Source organism: Ips typographus, linkage group LG1 (assembly GCF_016097725.1).
Source record: "Ips typographus isolate SLU linkage group LG1, UJ_Ityp_2.0, whole genome shotgun sequence".
NCBI lineage: Eukaryota > Metazoa > Arthropoda > Insecta > Coleoptera > Curculionidae > Ips > Ips typographus.
Window position 1 is genome coordinate 22,478,553 of NC_138422.1, and position 20,522 is coordinate 22,499,074.

General features: G+C 33.8%; 4 protein-coding genes and 1 long non-coding RNA gene across 7 annotated transcripts in view; 3 read left to right on the forward strand and 2 right to left on the reverse strand.

The window, feature by feature from the left end:
• BckdhB (Branched chain keto acid dehydrogenase E1 subunit beta) overlaps positions 1–11,984 on the forward strand; it is a 43,723-nt gene extending 31,739 nt beyond the window's left edge. Inside the window, exon 6 of the mRNA XM_081993967.1 lies at positions 11,015–11,984. The gene's annotated coding sequence lies outside the window, so the exon portion shown is untranslated. The remainder of the gene's footprint in view (positions 1–11,014) is intronic.
• Mettl4 (Methyltransferase like 4) lies at positions 147–1,630 on the forward strand. Its single transcript, XM_081993979.1, has 2 exons — positions 147–1,305; positions 1,355–1,630. Exons 1-2 carry the CDS (start codon positions 486–488, stop codon positions 1,627–1,629), a joined length of 1,095 nt encoding a protein of 364 aa, XP_081850105.1. The 5' UTR covers positions 147–485; the 3' UTR covers position 1,630.
• Positions 1,627–2,684, reverse strand: twr (signal peptidase complex catalytic subunit SEC11 homolog C twr). The gene is made up of 5 exons (XM_081993987.1): positions 2,523–2,684; positions 2,295–2,406; positions 2,100–2,247; positions 1,866–2,043; positions 1,627–1,807 (listed from the first exon to the last, which is right to left on the reverse strand). The coding sequence occupies exons 1-5, from the start codon at positions 2,571–2,573 to the stop codon at positions 1,757–1,759; spliced, it is 540 nt and encodes a 179-aa protein (XP_081850113.1). The 5' UTR covers positions 2,574–2,684; the 3' UTR covers positions 1,627–1,756.
• Gpdh1 (Glycerol-3-phosphate dehydrogenase 1) lies at positions 3,944–19,324 on the forward strand. Of its 3 annotated transcripts, none has more exons than XM_081993942.1 (6): positions 3,944–4,412; positions 4,647–4,824; positions 8,574–8,714; positions 13,812–14,404; positions 14,466–14,558; positions 17,383–17,476. In XM_081993942.1, exons 1-6 carry the CDS (start codon positions 4,066–4,068, stop codon positions 17,411–17,413), a joined length of 1,383 nt encoding a protein of 460 aa, XP_081850068.1. In that variant the 5' UTR covers positions 3,944–4,065; the 3' UTR covers positions 17,414–17,476. The 3 variants fall into 3 exon arrangements, with proteins under 3 accessions (XP_081850068.1, XP_081850050.1, XP_081850058.1); XM_081993924.1 differs by lacking the exon at positions 17,383–17,476 and adding an exon at positions 17,537–19,324 and having other exon boundaries at positions 3,948–4,412; XM_081993932.1 differs by lacking the exon at positions 17,383–17,476 and adding an exon at positions 18,719–19,324 and having other exon boundaries at positions 3,948–4,412.
• On the reverse strand, positions 7,899–8,565 carry LOC145738873 (uncharacterized). Its single transcript, XR_014180882.1, has 2 exons — positions 8,394–8,565; positions 7,899–8,347 (listed from the first exon to the last, which is right to left on the reverse strand). It is a non-coding gene; the product is annotated as an uncharacterized LOC145738873 (long non-coding RNA).
• Positions 19,325–20,522: the final 1,198 nt, after the last annotated feature.

A 20,522-nucleotide genomic window follows, 5' to 3' on the forward strand; every position in this document is an offset into this window, starting at 1 on the left:
ACAAAAACAAAACAGTTAATAAAGCTAAAACTTTTTTAAACTGTCTATATATTTTGATTCTTTTTACGGTGCCATATCCATTCAATGGATGTTGACGACAGTCCAACGCACCCTGGGTGCGTATTCTTGAAACGAGGGAAGAGAGTTATCAAGAGAAAGACCTACAGAATGTGACAGAAATCCGTTATTGTCAACTTTTTCTGTCACATTCTATCGACACTTCTCCTGAGATTTCCGTTCCCTGCTTTCAAGAATTAGGCCGCTGGCAAACTCATATCAACCTTGAGCGGCTCTAAAACTAATAATAAATGGCAACCAAATACACATAAGGCAACATAATTAAACGTGATGGCCACAAGTAAAGTAGAGAAGATATAACGAAATTAAGAAGACGTCATCACCTTACATAACCTCAATCATTAAGCTATTTTATTTACAATTTTTAAACTTATAAACATTTTATTCAAGTTTATAGAGTACCTAATATGAGTATTATTTTTGAGGACGACAATGTTGTCTTTATATCCAGTGAAAAGTATTTTAATTCAGTAGTGATGAAAATAGAACCAGAGGCCCCAAAAATTAATAAAACCCTCTTTGAAATCAGTTCACCTTACACTAGAAAGAAGCCGAATAACAGGAAGAAAAAACACTCACTCACTGAAACGGATCTCCGGAACCAAACTAACACCTCTGACCAATCAAATACTATCATAATAAATGCTGTGTCTGAAGTTAAAACAAAGTATAACAAAATTCTGCCACTGCTTGTAAGTAATGGGGTTGTAGGAAAACTTGAGACCAGTTTACAAGACAACAAAAATGCTTTGGAATGCGCTAATTGGATTTACGAGCAAACTGGTAAGGCTTTAGTTACCAATATTTCAGGAGGAAACTTAGGGCCTGCAATTGTCAAGTTGGTTAACTCTGAAAGGTTTATGTTTCCCTCCAACAGTCAGTTTTACTGTAAAGATGTTGCCAACATTGGTACTGAACTGGAAGGGCTTGAATTTGATTTAATACTCTTGGATCCACCATGGTGGAACAAATACATTAGGAGAAAGCGCAAAAAATGCCCTTATGCCTATGAAATGATGTTTAACTGTGATTTGAAGGAAATTCCTATTGAAAAGTTCCTTTCTAGTAGTGGTTTAGTGGTGGTATGGTGCACTAACTCCCCACAACACTTAAACTACCTTGTAAAAGAAATTTTTCCTAAATGGAAGGTTAGTTTTGTTGCAAAGTGGTTTTGGCTTAAAGTGACTGAAAATGGGGAGCCAGTGTGTGAATTTTCCACTCCACCAGGTGGGTTTTTGAGTGTTAACTACTTTGGTGATTAAGTAAAATTTTTCAGGTAAACAGCCCTTTGAACACATAATTATTGGTGCCAAAGATGGCTGCTCAAAAAACTTGCATGATAAATTAATTGTAAGTGTTCCCAGTGCGATTCACTCACACAAACCTCCTCTTGTGGAGGTGTTGAAACCATTATTACCAGACAAGCCTGCATGTTTAGAGGTATTTGCCAGGTATCTCCTACCTGACTGGACTAGCTATGGAAATGAAGTTTTACGCTTTCAACATGAATCTCTGTATAAATTTAAGGAAGAAAATCAAATACAAAAGTAAATGTGTGTTTACTATATTTCCCCCAAAAAAAAAATAAATGCACAACTCATCAGTATCAAATATATACAGTAAATTTAAAAAATAAATTAAACATTAGTGTTATATTAAAAGAGTGTGTAAAAGTGATTCACTCACGGTGCATGAGAACATACAGTCCCAAACAAGCTAGGATAGCATACTGAAAATTAATAAAAAGTTAGCAAAAACTTAATTATAGGTAATTTCAAAGATCTAACCTTAAACTTGGGGTACTCATTCATTAGAATGGTTACCATACCAACATAAGGTAGAAAACCACGAGCTCTTCCCACTATGTCATTTTTGGTAAGCCACAACTGGCCTGGGGCATACAGTCCCCTATCATCCACACTGTTGTTATCCCCTTTAGTCAAAAATTTGACTGTACTATTATCCCTGAAAACATTACAAATTAAATAAGTTTTGAGTTACAAAAAGTGGGAAAAACATACTTTTCATGCAACTTCAACACTCGATGCACAATAGGGATGTCCCTCCCTTCAACTTTGAACACCACAATTTCCCCAACCCTCACAGGTTCTTCAGGGTAGTTTGTGAGGAATAACAAGTCACCCCTGTGGAAAGCTGGTTCCATACTGCCTGTAATTTTTTTTTTATTAAAATGTACTAAAAGTTCTGATCAGTACCTGAAAGCACTACAACAATGGGGCTTTCACTGCCAGTCACCACCATCAAACCTTTCCAAATCATTAAAGCCGACGATACTATCATTCCGAAGCTGAGGACCTGATAGAAGAACTGCAAAACACAATTTTCAGTGCTTTTATTTAGTTTTAAATGGGTTGAAATATGTTGGTACAGCAGGTAAACACTGATAATTTTTTTAATGGTTAGTGTGGTGAAAAGAAATTTACCTGACGTTTGTTCATTCGTTTCACATCGTCGAAAAGGGTTGCGAGATCCATTTTCAGTTATAAATTCGCTGAAAACTGGATTGCTGTCGGCAAAAATATGTTGGAAATAGCAGTGTTTTCAACAACCACGTCAGTTCCTCAAACAAAGTAGTTTATGATTTGAGGTTAGGTTGACTCAGTTGACTGGATATTTTGACAGTGACAGTTTAGAGTACTGTTGCTATGTTGCCAATTTTGGGTTTATTAACAAGTAAGAGCCAAGGGAAAACATTTTTTTGGCCCTTAATAGTTATAGAATCTAAAGCTATACAAAATATAAGTAAATGAGCAAACATAAAAAGATCTTTGTTTTCTGTCTAATATTTTTAATTGTTATACTTTAAATAGTAAATTCAAATTACAAATTAGGTCTAAAAACAAACAGTTACTAAATAGTTAACAATTTAAAAAATTTAAACATTGAAATCGTTTTTGATAATAAAATGTTATTTTTTTCAAACTCGGTAGTTTTTTTTTTGAAAAATGACTGCTAAGTGCAAAAACCGGTTTCGTAGATATTTGCAAAACACGATATGATTATTTCGCACACTGTATCTCGAAAAAAGGGCATATAACAGGGTATGTTTATGTAAGTTTTTTTTTATTAAAGAAGGTTTTTCTCGTAGATAGGGACACCCTGTATTTCACGTTTTTGGATTATCTGTTTTTTATGGTCGTTATCGACTCACAGTTGCCGTTTTCTTTCGATTTGTAATTAATTTTGTAACAATAGATCACGGGACCTCGGTGCAATTTTGTAAAAGAAGAATGCGCCTAATATTTACAACATGTGACAATCCGGCAACACTGAATAAAACTTTTGATAGATCCTAGTGCAGACTGCAGGGGTCGCTAGTTTTCAATTTGAATTCAAACTTTTTTAGAAATTCCTTGGTCCTACATTTTTTATTTGAGACAAACAAACAATTACAAATAATATACCACTCTGGTGATAAGAATTTCTTATTAGTTTTCCTACAAAACGTTTCAATAACTAAATAATATGGGTTTTTGTCTTTGTTTTGACAGTATGGAGACAAGATGGCCGCCCTGGAAAAATAAAAAATGGCCGACCCTTTCGCACTAATTTCGAAATTTAGAGTAGAAATTATCAAATTTTCTGCATCTGAAGGCTTTGAGGTACTATTGTAATGTTGGTAAAAGTTAAAGAAAGTGTATTTTTATTATACAGAGTGTTTCAGGGCTTGAGACTGCAACTGAAAATAATCCAAGTTTGCTATACAAACTACGGTCCAAAGTTGTTCCATTATGAACCTATGTGGCCTTCAATTTTAAATAAAATAATGAAAGTAAAAACACTCTGTATATCTCAGACTAAAATGAAGAGGAATCAAACTCAAGTGGAGTTGATAACAGTTTGAAATTACCGCCTTAATCTATTGCAAACATGTGAGAATTTTACCAAAGAAATCGTGAAACTGGGAATCCAGTGATGAAATTCCTCCGTGGATCCTTTCCTCTCTAGGTGATAATCGCATTATCGATGTCTTGCCTACGTAACCTACCAAACTTGCCCTGTCTGGCCACCGTTCATCAAACAACAAAACATAACATAATCAGCTGTCAGTTACGAAATATCTTTAATAACTATTCGCGATTACGACCTAATGCCCCTACTTTATCGACGACACGGATAAACGGCGGCGTTATCTCAGTGGCCTTCGCTGCCGTTTCAGTTCGAAGTTTATTTTCGTCGCGACGGTTGCGTCCACACTCGCCTTCAGCAGCTCCGTTCACTCGTAGATTCGCCTTTGATTATCGCACCATCACCGACGAAAAAATGGCCTGCACCAACCCGAAACAGGTCTGCATCATTGGCAGCGGAAACTGGTAAGTTGTCCACACAACAATCTACCACAAATTGGCCCCTTTAACAGTTAACATAACCTCAATTTCCTTATTCCTGTTAGGTAACTCATACGCAACGCATTTACTTCCTGACTGAACAACTGGTTAAAGATAGAGACACTCCAGTTGATTTTAACTATTTACCACCCAAAAATCTTCTAAATTCCTCAACAATCTAGAGTTGTCATGTGCTAATAAAGGTTGTTTGAATTTAAGGGGTTCAGCGATAGCAAAAATTGTGGGTGGCAATGCCGCCAACTCCAAAAACTTTGATGACAGAGTCACCATGTATGTTTATGAGGAAATCATTGATGGCAAGAAGCTCACTGAGATTATCAATGAGACCCATGTGAATGTCAAGTATTTGCCTGGACATCCTTTACCTCCTAATGTTGTAAGTATCAAGTTATTTATGGTGGTTGCTAAACTTTTTACCAGTCAGTTTGGAATTAAAAGGGTTTTCAAATTGTTCAATAATGTGGCACCTATATTTTCTGTTTATTGTATCTCCCCATTTTCCTGTAGATGAATGGCTGATGAATTTTAAATTGTATGAGAGTTACGAAGATGCATTAGTATGTCAATGTTGCTATCCAAAATTTAAAACTAAGATCAAGGTAATTTATTTTTCATCAGTTCTTAGTTACCTTGGTTTACTAAGATAATACAGGGTGTCCCTGGTACATTTTATCAGTGGATTTTAGTCCCTATTTGTTTATTTTGGGTGTAAAACACATTACACATTGGAGTGTCATTGTTGTATTAAACATTGATATTCTCTGATAAAAGTCATTAATAAATCAATTTCATTTATAATTAAGAATAAAATTATACAAATATTTTTACCTTAAAAGGTAATAAGATAATAATTACTAGCCAGCCTAAACAAGTTGAAATAAGTAAGTATTTTATAATTCTAGTGGTTTACTTTGAGATGATTTCAATTTGCCATTATGTCAAATTAACACTGGAAATGGAATTTTGATTATGTACCTATTAATTGTACTATCAGTGCAACTAAAACAATTTTTTGAGGAATATTTATATCTTAAGACTAATTCAAAGAGGTCCTCATCATGGTAAGCAATGGGGGGTCCTAAACCAAACAATTTCTTTTGTGGTAACCAGAAAAATATGTGACTTATTTTTACACAACATTTTACTGAAAAAAAGTCAGTAAAAATCATACTTATTTGGTAAATCATACAGGGCGATTCACGGTAATATTAAAAGTATCTAGAGAACGACTCAATATTAGGCTATAATAACTAGGCTACACTCCAAAGTTCAACGAAAAATATTGAGTCGTTTTCTAGATACTTCTAATATACCATCATCGTGAGTCACCCTGGGGCCTAATTCTTGAAAGCAGGGAACGAAAATCTCTGGAGAAGTGTTGATAGAATGTGACAGAAAAAGCTGACAATAACGGGTTCCTGTCACATTCTACAGGTCTTTCTCTTGAAAACTTCCTTCCTTCGTTTCAAGAATCCGCACCATGTATATCTGTGACCTGGAAAGGGACTTGTGCTCTATTGGTTATTTTATAGTGATTCATGTTTATGAGGTCCCCTGCTGGAAAAAATGCCGTTTAAGCGTTGTGCTGTTCAATCGTGTTAAAACAATAATAAGAGCTGTCCCAATAAGATATTTTTACTAGAAAGACTGATACATGTAGAATGAGTATTTCGCGTCCAGACTTTCACGTACAAATGTCTCTTACTACGTCACAGGGGATCCTGCCCAGCTCATTTTAACTTTCTTTTTAAGGTTTTTATAAAATTACTAGCGATGTAATATTGAAACGTAAGACGTAGGTAATAGCTTGTTGTAATACATACATTTTAAAAAGTTTATATTTAAAACCTTAAATTCCACTATGGTTTACGACCCCATTGTAATATTTAGAATAGTTTGCTTCTTATCCTCTTTAATTTTATATTATTATTTTCTCTTATTATCTTTAAATTATCATACATACTTAGTTGAAAATTTTATTTGAAAATGTGTGATAGGAATATTGAGTTGATAACTTTAAGTTTTCGTTTCAAAGTAGGAAATTATTGGAAACAATGACTGAAAGCTTACTTACTAGCTACATTTCTAAAATTGAGAAAAAAAACTTTGGAAAAATAAGCATTAAAATAATTAAATAAAAGGATATCCTGTAGTTATTATTATTCATAATTTACCAGGTCTCCCATAGGTGAAAACAAATTCGGTTTTTCTGACCCTATTTTTGGTCCGCTTCAATGTTACTTAACACTAAATATCTTCGTGTCAAAACATTTTGTCTTAAAGCCTATTGCTTACGAATGATCAGAATTTTTAAGCCACTTTTTCTTCCATCTTGTGACTTTGTTACCATAAATTATTGACGAGCAATTTAACTAATACTCATTCACCCTGAATACCCTAAATAAAGATTTACGAAACAATATTACCTTAAACTGTTATAATGCACTGAGGTGCATATTTTTGTTTTGTTTAATCTTTGCATCTACAATATTAAACATAATGGCCAGACATACTCGCAGCATTTCCAAATAAGAGGTACTAATTGGCGCAGAGTGTTTTTTCTTCTTTTATTTACATTTCTCTAAAAATAGTACGTATAGATAAACACTTCCAACGTTCCGTGTTTCTAAAAAGAAGCATCACTAATGCAAAATATTGAGAAATGCATATTTACTTTTACTTTAATAAACCTGGAAACAAATTCCTATATTAATGCACTTTGAAAATACAGGAAATCTCGACACCAAATCTGAAGAAAAAATGAGAATTCTGTTATTATTAGTAAAGTCCTTTCTGTCCGTTTTGACCGTCACCCTAATCTAATCAACATTCTGGTAAACTACTATTTCGTTAAGGATTATTGGTACTATCTTTGTTTAATAATTTTGCCATTTTATTGTAATTATTTTTCCAATTTTACGTCACTCATCAATAAACCATCACCAAACCAGTATAAATTCCGGTGTTAGCATTAACATGATCCGCCCCTTTTGTCTGTCATTACATTTCTGCGATAACTAGTTCTGGTTATTTACTGCTATAATGTCAATAAATAATAAAAAAAGTCTTTTAAAGTTACAATCTTCATTACTGGGAATTGAGCCAAATTATCTTTAGGAACAGTTAGACGTCACATTATTTTCCTGGCAGGATCTTGATTGGTTTTCGGCAGATGCCAGAATTTTTGGCGTTGAAACGTCAAACATTTAACAATTATTACAAAAAGTGTTATAATATATGTAAATTTAAGTTTAAGTGGTACTGTAATTTCCTCTTTGTATACATTTTAAATCACACTTCACAATTCAATAAGCCAATACCAATAATTGTTATGTCACATACCATTTTGATTGAAACTACATGTGGACAATATTGATTAGAATCGCCGTAAGTTTTATTGCAAAATAGTAAAATATAGGGATGACAAAGGGTTATGTGTCAATAAACATTGACAACAAAGTAGATCAAGTTTATTTTCAAACTCAGTGGTTTATCTATACAATTTTATACTATAAAATACAGAAATTTTTGATAATTGATAATTTATTATGGTATGATGTCTTGCAGGACATTACCATTAAGTTTAGTATAAAACTACTGGCGCCAGATAGCTTATTTCTTATTTTTACAGTCAATTATACCCAATAACTCAACCTAATTTAAGGGATTGATTTGATGCTCTTTGGACTTAAACAAGCATCTTTATTCAGCTATTCAGTGGCTAATTGCTTGGCTACGCCGAGTCAACCTTTTGAATGGTCGTTAATGAACCCAACTACCTGTTTTGTTATGTTTGCTTTTCACGGTTACATACGCGTTCACTTTAGTGACGATTTGAAGTAAACAGATCCATGTTGTAGTCCAGTTTGTCTAAGTTTGCTTTAGGTCATCTCAAGGTACTGACGCATTTTTATGTTGCAATGTAATTACGTTTAGTTTACTTACAGCCAGCTGAAATTTGTTCTTCCTGAATTTTTTCCTGTATTTTAAAATCCTTGAATTTGACCGTGAAAATGTTCGTTCCAATAACGGATTTTTAATTAACATTTAGTGACAATCCATTAACTGAAACTAAAAAATTCGTTAAAATCTGACCTTTACCAAACACTTTCTCTGGTTCCTTAGGTTGCAGTACCTGACGTGGTGGACGCCGCCAAGGACGCGGACATTCTGATCTTTGTCGTTCCTCACCAGTTCATCAGAACGATATGTTCCACTTTGTTAGGAAAAATCAAATCCACGGCCATTGCGTTGTCTCTGATCAAGGTAAGTTTGAGCCTGGATATTTTCAGATGTGACTCACATGGAAATTTTTCTGTAATTCGCGTACTACGCTCTGGCTAAAAAAATATATTAAAAAGTTGGCTTGGTGACGTTAATCCTCAAGGATGACTACGTAACATGGCGTGATTATCAATGATGACATTGAAACATTGGCAATGAGTACACGATTCTCATTCATGTTACTTTTTTGCTAATCTATTTAAAAACCGTTTAGAGAATTCAATTAATATTGTATTTCCACTGTGGAGTACTATCAATTTTTGTTTGCAATGGAGTCGCCCTTGACTTTTTCCACTTTACTAAATATTCACAGATCTAATTTTATTTTCTGCTGAAAACATCATAAATTAAGCTTGACTTTGCGGCTATTTTGTTGTGCAGTCGTGTTTGTGCCACTTAATTCTCTCTTAATCAATTTGTCAATATTGTGTATTACTACGTTATCGCTTCTAATGACTGACAGATTAAAACGGCCCTTACCGACATCATTAAATTAAATTGGATCAACATGGTTTGTTTCGTACCTGTAATAAGCTTGCAAGTGTGGAAATGTCATTTTATCGGCTTTCAGGAATTTACTGCTCAAATTTTATGTAGCAGTTTGCCAAAATACAATATTCAGGGTTTAGCGAACTATAATATAAAGTGTTTTATAACTCGTGTTGAGAATTAGCCAGTAGTTTGTATCAAATTAGCTTTGGAAATGGGTACTTTTATTACCAATACCTTCTTTAATTATTATAAATTGAGATTATTAATGGGAACAGTTAAGGGTAATTACTGAAAAGCCATTAATCATTAGGGTGTAATAAGTTTTAATAGGTTTTCAAAGCACCCAATTTTTTGTGGCCATTTTAGGTGTATTGTGTCTCTTTCACTTTTAATCCAATATAATAATAAAACCCAAATTTTATTCTACACAAGGATTGTTTCCTGAAAAGAGTTGAAATTTGCGTAACTCTTTCCAGATAATTTATCCGCCTGAAAAATTGGATATTGTGGCTACTTGCCAGTCCAAAAACTAGCTTAAATTCGTTAAAACACAGATAGTTAGGTAAATCTACGAATATTTTTACTCTTCTATACAAATTAGGACTTTAAGGCTGGTCGAGAGGCTGACTGAAATCGTAAAGTTTGGTCAGGTTAGATAAGTTAATGGTGGGAAGTACCGACGAGATTTTTGTCCAAATTTATAATAGAATCACAAATATCTTTGTATGATAGTTTTGTCATATTTTTGGAGGTAGGATAAGCTGTTAAATTTTTGCACACTAATTTTGGAATACTCTCTATCGACACAGGTTATACATGCAAGAAGTTATAAAAATCGTGCAAATGGTTTAACAAAAACGGTCAATCTAAAAGTTCCTATGATGTTTCTTCAGCAATACTTTTCTAATTTTAATAACAATCTAAATTTGAGACGTTGGTGTTTGAATGCCTACAGGTTTTAAAGTGTAAGATATTGCCAAGCTGTAAAATTTCTTTTAGATTAGAATAAGTAAAAACTGTTAATGTGGCAACGTAGCCTAGTCAAGATTATTTTAAAAAAGCTAGTATGATATCTAGTAGATCAATATTCATATTATTAAATAAACATAAAATAAATTATAACATCAAAGATCAAAGGTAAAAGCTTATAATTTACTTAGTTAGCTAAATAATTGTTTATTTGAAAAAGCACCAACTTTAGCTGAATTTACTTTGCCTTCTGACGACAACACGTGTACCATTCCAATAAAAAAATTAATCACTAAATGGGTCTGGTCAGTTTATTTACTGTTTCACCTCCTTTAAACAATATTCTGTATCATTATATTGGAAATTCAACATCGTTCACAGTCTAACCACCTCCTATTGTTAACTATGGTAACTAAGGCATTAATATTTTCTTAGAACTAGGAAGTTGCAGATACTCAATTCCCCTTTATAATCCCTGTTTTTCCATTTTTGCACTCTGCGCTACCTAAACTTACATAGAAAACAGGTTTATTAATAAATTCAATAAGGCAGTTGCTGATATTATTAAGTAGTTGTTTTGATTTTTCATAATAGCATCTATAACAATTAAATTGTTAAGCAACTACTAAGCATTTTCTATTTATATCAAGTTACTATACATAGACAAAATAGCCAGTCACTTGCATACATACATAAAGCGCAGTTAATAGTATTTTGCGCTTTTAAACATCCACAAACACCGTGACATTTGTAGGTTTAGAAATATTTACAATTTGCGTTGTCAATTTTTTGGCCTATTAATTCGTGAAACTGATTTGGAGTTGGTATTTTTTAATAGCTATTTATGTAACCAGTTACGAGAAGTTCGATTTTGTGTAACGAATGAATGTTTGTAGGGCGAGCGCAGCGAGGTCCTACAATTTGAATGAGTTACACAATAAGACATTTTCGAAACGTGTTGCATACATAATTTTTTCTAATTTTGACCAAAAAGCTGTGAAAACCATCTTTTAAAGTGATTTAACACAAATATTCACTTTCATAGCACCTTGTATAAACTGTGACAACGACATGTTATGATGGATGTCGCCCATATGTTTCTACGGAAATGCATAAAAACAGGGAGTGATGAAATGAACTTTTCATAACTAGTTACATAAAGTAAAACGTTTTGTCACTCTAGTGACAGTAGTAATCAGTTTTGAAAAGTGTCACTTTATACAAAGACATTAATATATACTAACGTATATAGACCTGCCCCTATTCTATCAAAGTTTGTGCCAAGATGAAATGTCACATTATAAACGGCATTTAGCACATCTTTTACCCCACCAAAATTTGAGCCAATTATGTAGGCAATGTTGCCCGCTTGTGCAACTACGCTGACAAGTAATACACAGTTATAAGAGACGAAAAGAAAGACGAAATTAGTCTATAGCGAGTAAGTAGTAAGAGTAAGTCTTACTGTAAAAAAACTTTCGTGTGTATTTTTTCTACACATTTGTTCTGCATATTAATATATACGCGTATTTTAAAATTTACATTGTAAAATATGATTTGGCCTCATAAACTGCGAAAACGTTGTAAGAAACGTGGCAACAGCGCAGAACACGACTATACAAAGCTGACCAATGGGGAAGCTCCTAGCTGGTGGTAGTAATCTAGTAAATTGCGGCCATGTTGAAAGTGCTTTGTTGTGATTTGCATTTTGATGGTGTGACCACGTATTTCCAAATAGTTTGTAAAAATATTTCTCAATTTTCAGTAAAAAAATAAATAATATTAGCAATATATTTAACCCTATATGATATAAGATGCACAATTCAGTTTTCCGCCACTAAATTCCACTTTGGACTATAAGGAGAGAGACAACAACCTAAAACACGTGTTAGCACAGACCCATCCCCACCCGCCGTTTGTTCATTCATTACTTTCGGCTGCAACGGATCGATAAAGAGAGGTGTATGCTTAAAAATTATGTGTAATTATGAATGACTAGGCAGGTCTATCCTAAGATATTAATGTCTTTGACTTTATATGCCAAAATTAGAAAAAAATGTTTATCAAACAGCATTTGCAAATTAATGGATTGAATTGAACGCTGAATAAACAAAAACAAATCTATTGGTTATTGCGGTTTTATGGTAAAAAAGTGTAGTTATAAACTGTTTCAATTAATGTTAATACTTTTTCGTTAAATACGGATGATGCGGTTATTATGCATTTGTGAGTTATTGTTTGACCTTTAAACAGGACGAATCACTAGTATTTTTGTTTTTGTTTGAAAGAGAATAAGCACAAAATTGTTTGTAATAAAATATCGCACAAGTTGTACTTTTACCCATCTCCATAAACGTTCAGACTAATGTATCACTTCATGTTTGATGAGTCAATTCCCAAAGACAATTTCACACTGTGATTGTATTGATAAAAGTCAATTTGCCTTATCAATAATTTTTTATGGGCTCAATCTAGATACTCTGAAATTATAACACAGCCATTCCATTTTGTTTTTAATAGGTGTCGCATGACCCCTCACTTTTGTGTATGCTTTATTTTCAAACATCAATAAAATCAATCTGTATTTCCAACTTACCATACTATAACAGAAATTAACGTTTTCTCGTGTATTTTCTGTCCAAGGAGAAGTGGCAGTGACGACATTAACTGTGACGTCTTGAAATTCATTCATGTCTTATGGCGCTTTCAATTGGCAAGTTTAGTGCAAAACTTATGTATCTGTATCCTGATCTATCTAATGTCATTGAAATAGTATGGCAGTACACGAGTTTTGCACTAAACAGCCAATCGAAAACGCCATTAGATTAGTTCTCAAGGTGTTTTCCGGTGATTTGTTTTGCTTTGTTTTTCTTACCGACAGATTAAAGAAAAGTTCCTGGTATTAGCTAGTACTGAAATGTGTTTTTTCTCTATGAATGAAAATTATCAATATTTTTTTTATGAGTATCACTCTATCTTCTCTGTGTATCACATAAAACATACTAAAATGCATACGTAAATATTATGCAATGAAAATAAAAAATAATATAATTACTTAATTCGAAAACGAATATTAAGGGTAAAACGGAAGTTTATTCACTACATTTTCCACCTGAAAATACTCCATGAACCTAAAAATAAGCTTTTCATCGCATTTACTGTAATACTTAGTCATTTTCGGTCACCGAAATAATCAAAATTACAAATACAACTACACAAAATAAAAACTAAATCAATAAATATAAATTACAGCTGGAAGAATTTGGCAACAAGGTAACTGACAACAAACGTCAAAAAATTAAAGTTAATCATTTTAAATGGCGTCACACTCCGTGAAGTCATTTGACAGTTTGTTTTTTAAATAAGTTGATAAGATGATACATTGTCAAATTATGGACGTGGACTTATTCCTGAATGTGGTTCTTCGCTAGCCCCGAACATTCACGAGTTTAAAAATTCGTAAATAACATAACATATGTCAATGAATACAACTTTCCATCTCGCACAGTTCACATGTAGTAGAAAGGAATCGACAATTATTACGTCACTGCCTATTAGCCCTGGACTTTAGGCCTCCTTTATTATTTTATTTTGTTTGTTGATACAATTTTCTATTAGGGTTTCGATCGCGCCGAAGGTGGCGGTATCGACCTGATCTCACATATAATCACTCGTCACCTGAAAATCCCCTGCTCAGTTCTGATGGGTGCCAATTTGGCCAACGAGGTGGCCGACGAAATGTTCTGCGAGACCACCATAGGATGCAAGGACGCCTCCGCCGGTCCGTTGTTGCGCGAAATCATCCAAACCAACTACTTTAGGGTGGTTGTGGTGGATGACGAGGACACCGTCGAAGTGTGCGGAGCCCTGAAGAATATCGTGGCTTGCGGAGCCGGTTTCGTCGACGGTCTAGGGCTGGGGGACAACACCAAAGCCGCCGTCATCCGTTTAGGTCTGATGGAAATGGTCAAATTCGTCGATGTGTTTTATCCAGGCGGCAAATTGTCGACGTTCTTTGAGAGTTGTGGCGTGGCTGATTTGATCACCACGTGCTATGGAGGACGTAACCGCAAAGTCAGTGAAGCTTTTGTGAGAACCGGAAAGTCAATCAAGCAGCTGGAGGATGAGCTGCTTAACGGACAAAAGTTGCAAGGACCATACACCGCTGAGGAGGTTAATTTCATGCTGAAAAACAAACACATGGAGGAGCAGTAAGATTTCACTTTTCTGGCTTCAATGATTGAAGTCACTTCACTAATATTTCTTCGACAGATTCCCCTTGTTTACTGCCATCCACAAGATCTGCACGGGCGTTCTAAAGCCTACAGACTTTATTGACTGTATCAGGAATCATCCAGAGCACATGTAAGTAACATTTACCGAACAAGTTTTTTAGTTGTCCCTAATCCACGTGTTCTATGACTGGTTTTATTAACTTGTCATCAGTCCTTCCTTGTTCAACCTTCCTAGATACCAAGCTAATGTTTATCACATAGAATCAGTACTAGTTAGTGGTAAACGAGAGGAGGGAGCATTCTTTTAAGTTAGGAAACAAAGTGGCCGCTATACAAAATCAATTTTTAGGGTGAGCATAACAAGTAAACGATTTACACATCTATCCGAAGCTTCTGCTATCAAACTAGTTCTTTCTGTATAGTAGTAGAAAGAAAATGTATTTTCAGACAAAAGATTGTTTTTAATGTTCAGCCGCAATCGCTGGTTGACCATGTTTAGACTTCATAGACTAAAACAACAAAGTAGTCAAGACTGTTGCACCTTAGGGGAGGTGAAAGAGCAGTTCAAGACAAACATTTTGATTTTTACCTAAAAAATAACCGAGATACAGAATGTTTAAAATTTTGGATTTTCAACAAAAAAGTCAACTTGTTGAAATGTTCAGAGTTACTCTCTGCACCCAATGGACTAAGTTTACATCCAGTTAGAACCGGTTAAATGCTGTCACAACTGGTAGAGCGTTAGTTTCAAATTTGACGGTTTTTGTTTTTTGGACACCCTAATATTTTCAATCGTGTTGCTGTTAACACAAGATGAAAGAGCAGTTCAAAACAAACATTTGGAATTTTTTACAGTCGTGAAAACCCTAAAAATGGAAGATATGCGGAATTTTCAAAATTTTGATGCTATTTCCAAAAAAAGTAAAGGAAGTCGAATTTCTCGGAAACGGTTCTAGTTACAGAAATTTGCAAGTGACCAAAAAAGTTAGGAATTACTTTCTGCGCTCATTGAATTAAGTTTACACCCACTTACAACTAAGTAAACGCGGTCACGCCTAGCAGAGCGTCAGTTTTTTGGACACCGTGTATATGTTCAACAGTGTTGCGGTTAGCAGGAAGTGAAAAAACAGTTCAACATTTTGAGGTTTTTACAGTCGCTGAAACCACAAAAATGGCGGTAATACGAAATTTTCAAAATGTTGATGCAATTTCTGAAACGGTTACGAAAATTTTGCAACAAATCATAAATTTTAATGCAGCTGCTAAAAGAAACAATTTAAAGTTTCCAGAATAGGGTTTTACAATTACTTAGTTCGGTCTTGAAAGGCATTTTTTTAGAGATAAATTGTTGTTTCCCCTGGTTTTTCAACTTTTAACACGTTAACGCACTTTTTCTTCATATACAGTATGTCACAAATAAATAATACGGGCTGTAAAATTGCTTAAATAGGGAAAGTTTTAGGGAATTTTATGTGAAACCTATTTGAGTAGTATCATATCAAAACCGCCAATCTCCATTTTTGGACTGATTTGACATTTTTTTTGCGTTCAAGAAACGGAAAGATTACCTAGAGTTCTGTAAGCTGCATTTGCACCTAAAACAGCCAATTTCTTATATAAATAAAAAGCTATGTAAAATCATACATTTATTGCAAAAGTGCCAAACTCAATAATAAGGCCAATAATTCGACTCTCAAATCTCACGTGAGCGTTCACGTTTTACAAAGAAAAATTGGAGTTTGGAAGCTTTTGTCCCAAATATAATTAAAAAAGACAATTTTAAAATTAAGGAAGCTAAAGGAAAGAACGTTTTGAAACACTACTAGATAAACATTTCAGTGTTCAGTGGGACAAAATAAAGGCTCTATCCTACTTAAAACATTTTTTATCAAGAACAATCAAGCAGCAACACTACTTCAGGACAACATCGATAATGAAAAAAATTTCAAAATTCCTAGTGTCAGATCATTGAGCATTTCCTCTGCTGTAACCTTAATCAGGACAGTAAGTTTTGTCCTTTAATCAGTAAAAGTTTTGTTTTTCAATTCTACTTGAAACAGTTTTTACTGTGCTTTTCAAAACAACAAACCTTGGAGATTGACGGTTTTGCTATGAGACCACTTATTATTTACGCTTGCCAGTTTAAGTTGTCTTTGATTAATGACATTTCCGTTGACTTGTCTACAAAACAAAAAATCATGAAAACCGAATGACTTTATACAACATAAAAATACAGGATAGTTATTAAAAACGCGAACAAACTTTCAGGTACACAATATTGGCCAATTTTAAGCATAGTAATTTGATAGCTAGCATACTATACGTCTTAGCTCTCTAATAGAATATAAATCTCGTAATTGAAGGATTTATCAACTATCTTGCAGTTAATCTTTGCAAAGATTTTGCCACTTTGATCTTTAAAGGACTGTGAGAACCTTCTCATAATACCTAAAACTGTCAAAATGTAAAATCCTAAAATTTTATAATGTCTTTCCGGAAAACGGCAAAAAACTGTTCAATTTGCAAACCAGGAATATGTTTCTAATAAAATTCTCTAATACGTAGCTTTTATCATTAATAACATCTCAATACACACGACAACAATTTGAAATACACTATATGCATTGATTTGACATTTTACAAAGCACGCAACTAGCATTCGCTATTATCCAAAAGACAAATTTTAAATTGCACAACAAAATTCTTATCAGAGAAGCTTTACAATTTACACATTTTATCAAGCGTAATCGTGTTGTTACGCGTACTCGTTCAAAAAAAAGTTCCACACTTTGTAGTGGAATTATATAAGATAGCTAAATCACTTAATGTAATTTTTGATGAATCCAGACGGTTTCTGAATAACGCAATCGCAAGATTGGACAATGACCTGAGTAGACTGAAAAATCAGCGAAACAAAATCACGAACTACTTTAAAAAGGATTTGTATGTTTCAGATACACTCCAAAACACATTGGATTCCAATAATCTCCTCTCGTGTCCCATCTCAGTCCTAAATAAATCATATCCACGTCTAATCCGATAACAAAAGTCTTTTACTTGTTGGTTTGTCCGAGTTGATGCTAATAAGTCCACGTTTGTTTGTTCTAGGGATTCTAAAATCGATCACGCAAACCCGGAAACCTTAGATATCGAATATCAAAATTCTGAAATCAGCAAACTATAATTTTTTTGTTTAAATTTCGAAAGCTATAATTTTTGCCAATTACTTTAATTAGGATAAGGTTTCGATCGTCTTGTGTATCTCCTGGAAGCAAACCTAGGACACCGTCACTCTAAAACTGACGTTTGACAGTTTGCTTTCGAATTTTGTTGATAACGTCATTGTGAGTGAATTAATTTAGAGTGTTGTTTGTATTGTATTTCTATGTGCAACTCTCGACAGTTTAGTTTGATCACATTGTTGACGTTGCATATGGAGATTTGTCGCCGTTTTGATCTTGCCAGTGTTTTTTTTTTTAATGTTGAGTTCAGTCACTAACAGGATTCGTTTTCATGATCCGTCAGGGAGCAAAGAAATCATTATAATCAAATATAACGTCAGAAAAAATGTTTGGCAAAAACTGCAGGGGCATAACCTGAAGTCTCGTTAAAACGGAAAAAACGGATTAATAGATGTGGTTTGCACTGTTATTTAGTTTGACTTATATTGATGTGAACAGCTTTGACTTTAATATTTAGGAACAGTTCTATTTAGGTCAGAAAGAAGCACGTTTGAAAATTATTACCACTCAGTAAAATAGGTATTTGCTTCTACATGACTTATTATTATTTTCATTCCAAAAATTCCCTCTTTGCACGCGTCTCTATCATATTTTGTATAATACAATTCTACAACTTCAAAGTCAAAGTTTTTCACATCAGCAAAAAAACTAATAAATGAAGCTTCGATATACATGTAAACCGCATTATTACATTATAAAGTTTCATAAAGACGAGGATGGAAAACTGCTTTGTCCGGGCTGACATATTGATCAGTTTAGTTCATGTGTATTAACGAAAATACTCCGGTATATTTCGTTTAACACGTTAATCAGCAATAAAATTTAATTAACATGAATGAAAGGAAGAACACAAAGCCTTCTCCGCAACAATTTTATTACTGTTCCAATTATTAAAGCTCCCACATTTACCTTAATTGGATCCAAGATAGATTAGGAACTCCAGAGAGGCTTGTAGGAACAATTCTGCTATATAATTCTTTGCTTTCTAGAACGGAAAGGTTATAACTAACAATCATTCAGGATACTGAACCGACTTTTTATTTTCCAGGCCTAGACTGTGCCCTGTCGCTTCAGGTTGCGTCAGTGGCGCTTGTCCTTAACTTTAAAAACGTTTCTGCGTAGTCGGTACACGAAAAAATCACGAGAGTACTTACGTAAATGAACGTATTTTGTGAATTACCGTTAAAGTTTTAATTTCCCTTTTTAAAAAGACACTTTAGTGGTTCCAGTTAGATTTGCCTTAAGGAAGTAATAAAGTTGTATTTTGTTTTCTACTGGGCTTTCCTTGAAGGTAAGATCGAAACTGTGCGAGTAGTAGTAGTGAATCGGATTATAGTCAGAAAAAGCCAAAATTTAACAGTCATTAATGAAATTTATTTGCAATATTAGCGCAATATGTTTTATTTATTTATACACACTTTGATAGAGAGAAAAAATTTAGAACATTTTTATCAAATACATTGTTGACTTTATTGTTGTTGATTTATTTTAAAAATAATAATTTTAAAAGCACCAAAACTGTCGATTTTTACATATTAGTAAGTCTGTTAAACGCAACAAGCTGTACAATCTGTACAGTTTAAGTAATTTTTTAAGAGTAATTCATGGTTGGTTGTTGTATTTTATTGTAAATAGAGCATATCAGTAATTTAAATGGTGGCAGTTTATTTTTTGAACCCCTGAACAACAGTGCAGTAATCAAAACCAAAAAAGATGTTTGTTTTCTCACTTTTTAAGTTTTATTTGATGTGTTTTAACGGTTTATTATGAATATATCAAGTTCTCTGCCCCACTCCAGCAAATCAAAAATATTTCTTTTGAATACAGAGGACATCCTAAAGTAGCAATGCAATGGTAGAAACCAAAAATAGATTGAATCAAAGGTTATTGGCCCGTTAATAGGCGAGACAGAAACACTTTTTTTGTTCCTGAGAATAGGTATAATGATCTTGACTCTACTACAGGAATAAACAAACCTACTATCTGAAAAAAAACAGAGAGTTATCGGTCCCATTCGTTTTCAAGCTCCATGGAGCGAGCAGAGCGTTTTTGACGTCACGATGACGTAATTCGGCAAAACCATAAGTTGACCAATTGTCAAATTACGTCATTGTGACGTCAAAAAAGCTCTACTCGCTCCATGGAGCGTGAAAACGAATGCGGCCATCGTTATCTTTGCTGACATTCGGCAGTAACTAGCTTAATATGACAGCTGTCATCTTAAGTCGTAGTGAATCATGGTCGTTGTTATGTTCCAAATGTTAGTTATTTAATTTGTAATAAAGTATTTAAAAAAGTATGTTGTTATAGTTTGTTGTACTGCTTTGTTTTACTGACTCTATGCGGCATTTTATCGTAACTATAAACATTTTACAAACAGGGTGTTCGGACTTAGAGGGTTTTGACAGGAAAACCCCATTTTCCGACTAGATAGGAAAAAAACTAGTATAAATGTCGGTTTTTGAGAAAATATTAATGGCAAAAACTGTACTTCTTATGCGTATGTTAATTCGCGGCGCTAGAGGACGTTTTTCAAATTTCGTCCATTTTCAAAAACTCCTCACACCTTTTTGCCTTATTAAAATATCGAAGTGAAACAAATACATTTTTAAGGCACTTTTTCGATGTGATTTCAACCAGGACAGTGATGTTTTTAGGTCATTTTTAAAACTACGCCATTCTGAAACGAATCAACAGATTTTAATGCGGTTTGGACCGTCATTAAGCTTGGTTTATTGGCTCTTTACTGATGTAAAAAACTTTTGCTTTAATGCACTCTAACTGCCTTAAACAGGGTGTGAAAGAAGTGCGTACAAAAAAGTGATTTTTTTTTGTTTCAACATAAGGAAGTA

Excerpts from the sequence above, each read along its gene's own strand:
- Mettl4 (XM_081993979.1), top strand. The coding sequence starts at position 486 with ATGAGTATTATTTTTGAGGACGACAATGTTGTCTTTATATCCAGTGAA. Across the intron at positions 1,306-1,354 it reads TGAATTTTCCACTCCACCAG|GTAAACAGCCCTTTGAACAC; the intron begins GTGGGTTTTTGA and ends AAAATTTTTCAG.
- twr (XM_081993987.1), bottom strand. The coding sequence starts at position 2,573 with ATGGATCTCGCAACCCTTTTCGACGATGTGAAACGAATGAACAAACGT. Across the intron at positions 2,044-2,099 it reads GTGTTGAAGTTGCATGAAAA|GGATAATAGTACAGTCAAAT; the intron begins GTATGTTTTTCC and ends TAATGTTTTCAG. Across the intron at positions 1,808-1,865 it reads ATGAGTACCCCAAGTTTAAG|TATGCTATCCTAGCTTGTTT; the intron begins GTTAGATCTTTG and ends ATTAATTTTCAG.
- Gpdh1 (XM_081993924.1), top strand. The coding sequence starts at position 4,066 with ATGTCTTGCCTACGTAACCTACCAAACTTGCCCTGTCTGGCCACCGTT. Across the intron at positions 4,413-4,646 it reads ATCATTGGCAGCGGAAACTG|GGGTTCAGCGATAGCAAAAA; the intron begins GTAAGTTGTCCA and ends TTTGAATTTAAG. Across the intron at positions 8,715-13,811 it reads TTGCGTTGTCTCTGATCAAG|GGTTTCGATCGCGCCGAAGG; the intron begins GTAAGTTTGAGC and ends ATTTTCTATTAG.